Source organism: Zerene cesonia, chromosome 1 (genome assembly GCF_012273895.1).
Source record: "Zerene cesonia ecotype Mississippi chromosome 1, Zerene_cesonia_1.1, whole genome shotgun sequence".
In the NCBI taxonomy this organism is placed as follows: Eukaryota; Metazoa; Arthropoda; class Insecta; order Lepidoptera; family Pieridae; genus Zerene; species Zerene cesonia.
Genome location: NC_052102.1, coordinates 10,817,236 through 10,819,478, shown reverse-complemented (window position 1 = coordinate 10,819,478; position 2,243 = coordinate 10,817,236). Strand labels below are relative to the sequence as shown.

Here is a 2,243-nt window from a genome sequence, read left to right as displayed (position 1 = left end):
CGCTGGTCGCCTCCGCGGTCATGTTGAGGCGCGCGGCGGCCGCGCAGCGGTACGACGCGGCCAGCGGCGTGCGCCACTCGGCGCCGTGCCACAGCTCCACCGGCTCTTTGAACGCTGGAAGCCGGGACGTTGAATGTCATTGCAAGAAATGCATTTTATACCAATACGATACGCAAAAGCTTTGCTTGTGTAATACCCGGATAGAGGTAAAGCAGTGCGCTCACTCACGAATTGTCGTAATATCTATGTCAATTCTTCTAAAACGAGAAGACATTTTGAACATTATTTAGAGGTTTTGTAAAATCAATACATAGCACTAAAACACTGGCAGAATCCGTCCTCAGTGGAATCGGGAGTTGCCATTTAAGAAAAAGAAGAAGAATCCTGCCAACTAGACTTACAGACTTTTTAGACTCGACAACAAAACGCTTTCAGAAAAAAAACAGTCCCTCCCCCCTCCAAAAAAAACAACCCATCATAATACTCACATGCATTATTAAACACTTCTGGCACGAGAGATACGTTGAGGTTCTGCAGCGCGTATAGCTTCGTGGTCGCGTTCAGCGTGAACACGAGGAGCATCGAGTTGGTGCTGTTCCCGCCTTCCACCGCCGGCCAGCTGAGCTGCAGCCACTGGGTCTCATTCGCGCAGCTGCCGTTCGCGACGCTGGCGTTTACGGGCACATTGAGAAGCACGTGGTCCGTCGTGTCTGCAATGGCAGATGACATTAGAAATGACTAGAGATGAGTTTTTAATTAACTACGGTTTTTTAAAATGGTCGGAGGAGAACATAGGACACCTCCCAGGTGACCTAACTTAATCTAACCAGGTTAGGTTAGAATCGGTCTTCCAGAAAACCTCCCAGGTGACCTAACTCAACCTAATCAAGTCGCCCACCAAACTCATTTCATGAAAGAGTTCTAATAAACATACAAAGGAATAAATCTTTTCCAATTAAATAAAACCTTTCATAATTGGACGATTTTGGCATTGAGACATTTTTGTTTGAACGTGAAAATAATTTATTGTTTGTCTGCCTATTAAAAATAAATAAATATAGAACTGTCAGTTTAAGTCCATCCATTATCACACGCCAACATAAATATCGTGACGGCATAATGAGTTGCGCGTGCGCACAACTGCAATTAATGAGCGATAATATTGTTCAATATAATCAGTACTTAACTGATGTAGACAATATTATATCGGCATAGTAAAACCTACAAAGACGAAGAAAGTAGAAATCTAGACGGACGATGCGCGTGCGCCACTTTTAAACATTGGCTCCAGAGCCTTATATTCGCAGCAGGGGAATTATATTACTAGCTTTCACCTTTGTGCAGCTGTTTAATGCTGTAAATAATAGAACACTTGCAGAATTTCAATCAGGGAGGCTAAGCTCATTAGATACTCGCTAACAGCGCGTGAGACATGTCTTCATGACCAAATATGCGCGCAAATGGCTCTCTCTCTATTCCGACGATGAAATGAGATGAAAAACCGATAAAACCAGACAAATAAGTTACAAGATCGACAGTTTGCTCAAATAAAGCATCTATTCCTTTACAAGTGGCGTTAGAACAAGATAGGATTTCATATAAAATTTAAATTATTGTTGTTCTATTGAATACTAACGCTTCGCGAGTGATACATATATAACACTCAAGCATATCCGAAATCCAGAATACAGACCTCCGATATCTAGATATCGGTGATTAGCACGTTTAAAAAACATCTTCAGCTTTGTATTAGTATAGACTTATAATTAATATAATAATATAATAAAAATTTTATTGTCACAAAAAGGATACATACATATATAAGTAGCTTAAAAATAAATGAGTAATATAATGCGAAATTTATCCGAAAAACTTACACTGAAACTTATAAAAAAAAAGACATTTATTATTGTGAAGCAATAGTTACCACGACCCAATTTTCATTCCGAAAAGAACAATCGCGAAAGAATATAACCTAGCTACAATAACTGTTATGAAATTGAGTCATTTGCGCAAATCGACGGAGTCACGCGCTCACACTGACCTTGCCTCGAAACCAGTTGCTTATAATATTTTAATGCAATTATATAAGATATAATGCATAAGGAAACGGTTTTCACCTACGCAACGAGTTCATCTACATCCCGCTTTGTTTCGTCGTACCCGTTTGGCGAGTTCAAATTCAAATTTACAGATATATGGGGCCATCAATGAATTACGTCACGCGAATTTTAGAACTTTCC

The 2,243-nt window shown here is 40.1% G+C and overlaps 1 protein-coding gene across 1 annotated transcript in view; it reads right to left on the bottom strand.

The window, feature by feature from the left end:
• Positions 1 to 2,243, bottom strand: part of LOC119838436 (lysosome-associated membrane glycoprotein 1-like) — a 19,155-nt gene that overhangs the window by 4,898 nt on the left and 12,014 nt on the right. The window contains exons 4-5 of the mRNA XM_038364420.1: positions 489 to 710; positions 11 to 114 (exon numbers count right to left, since the gene is read on the bottom strand). Of these exons, the coding sequence (XP_038220348.1) occupies positions 11 to 114; positions 489 to 710 (326 nt within the window). The remainder of the gene's footprint in view (positions 1 to 10; positions 115 to 488; positions 711 to 2,243) is intronic.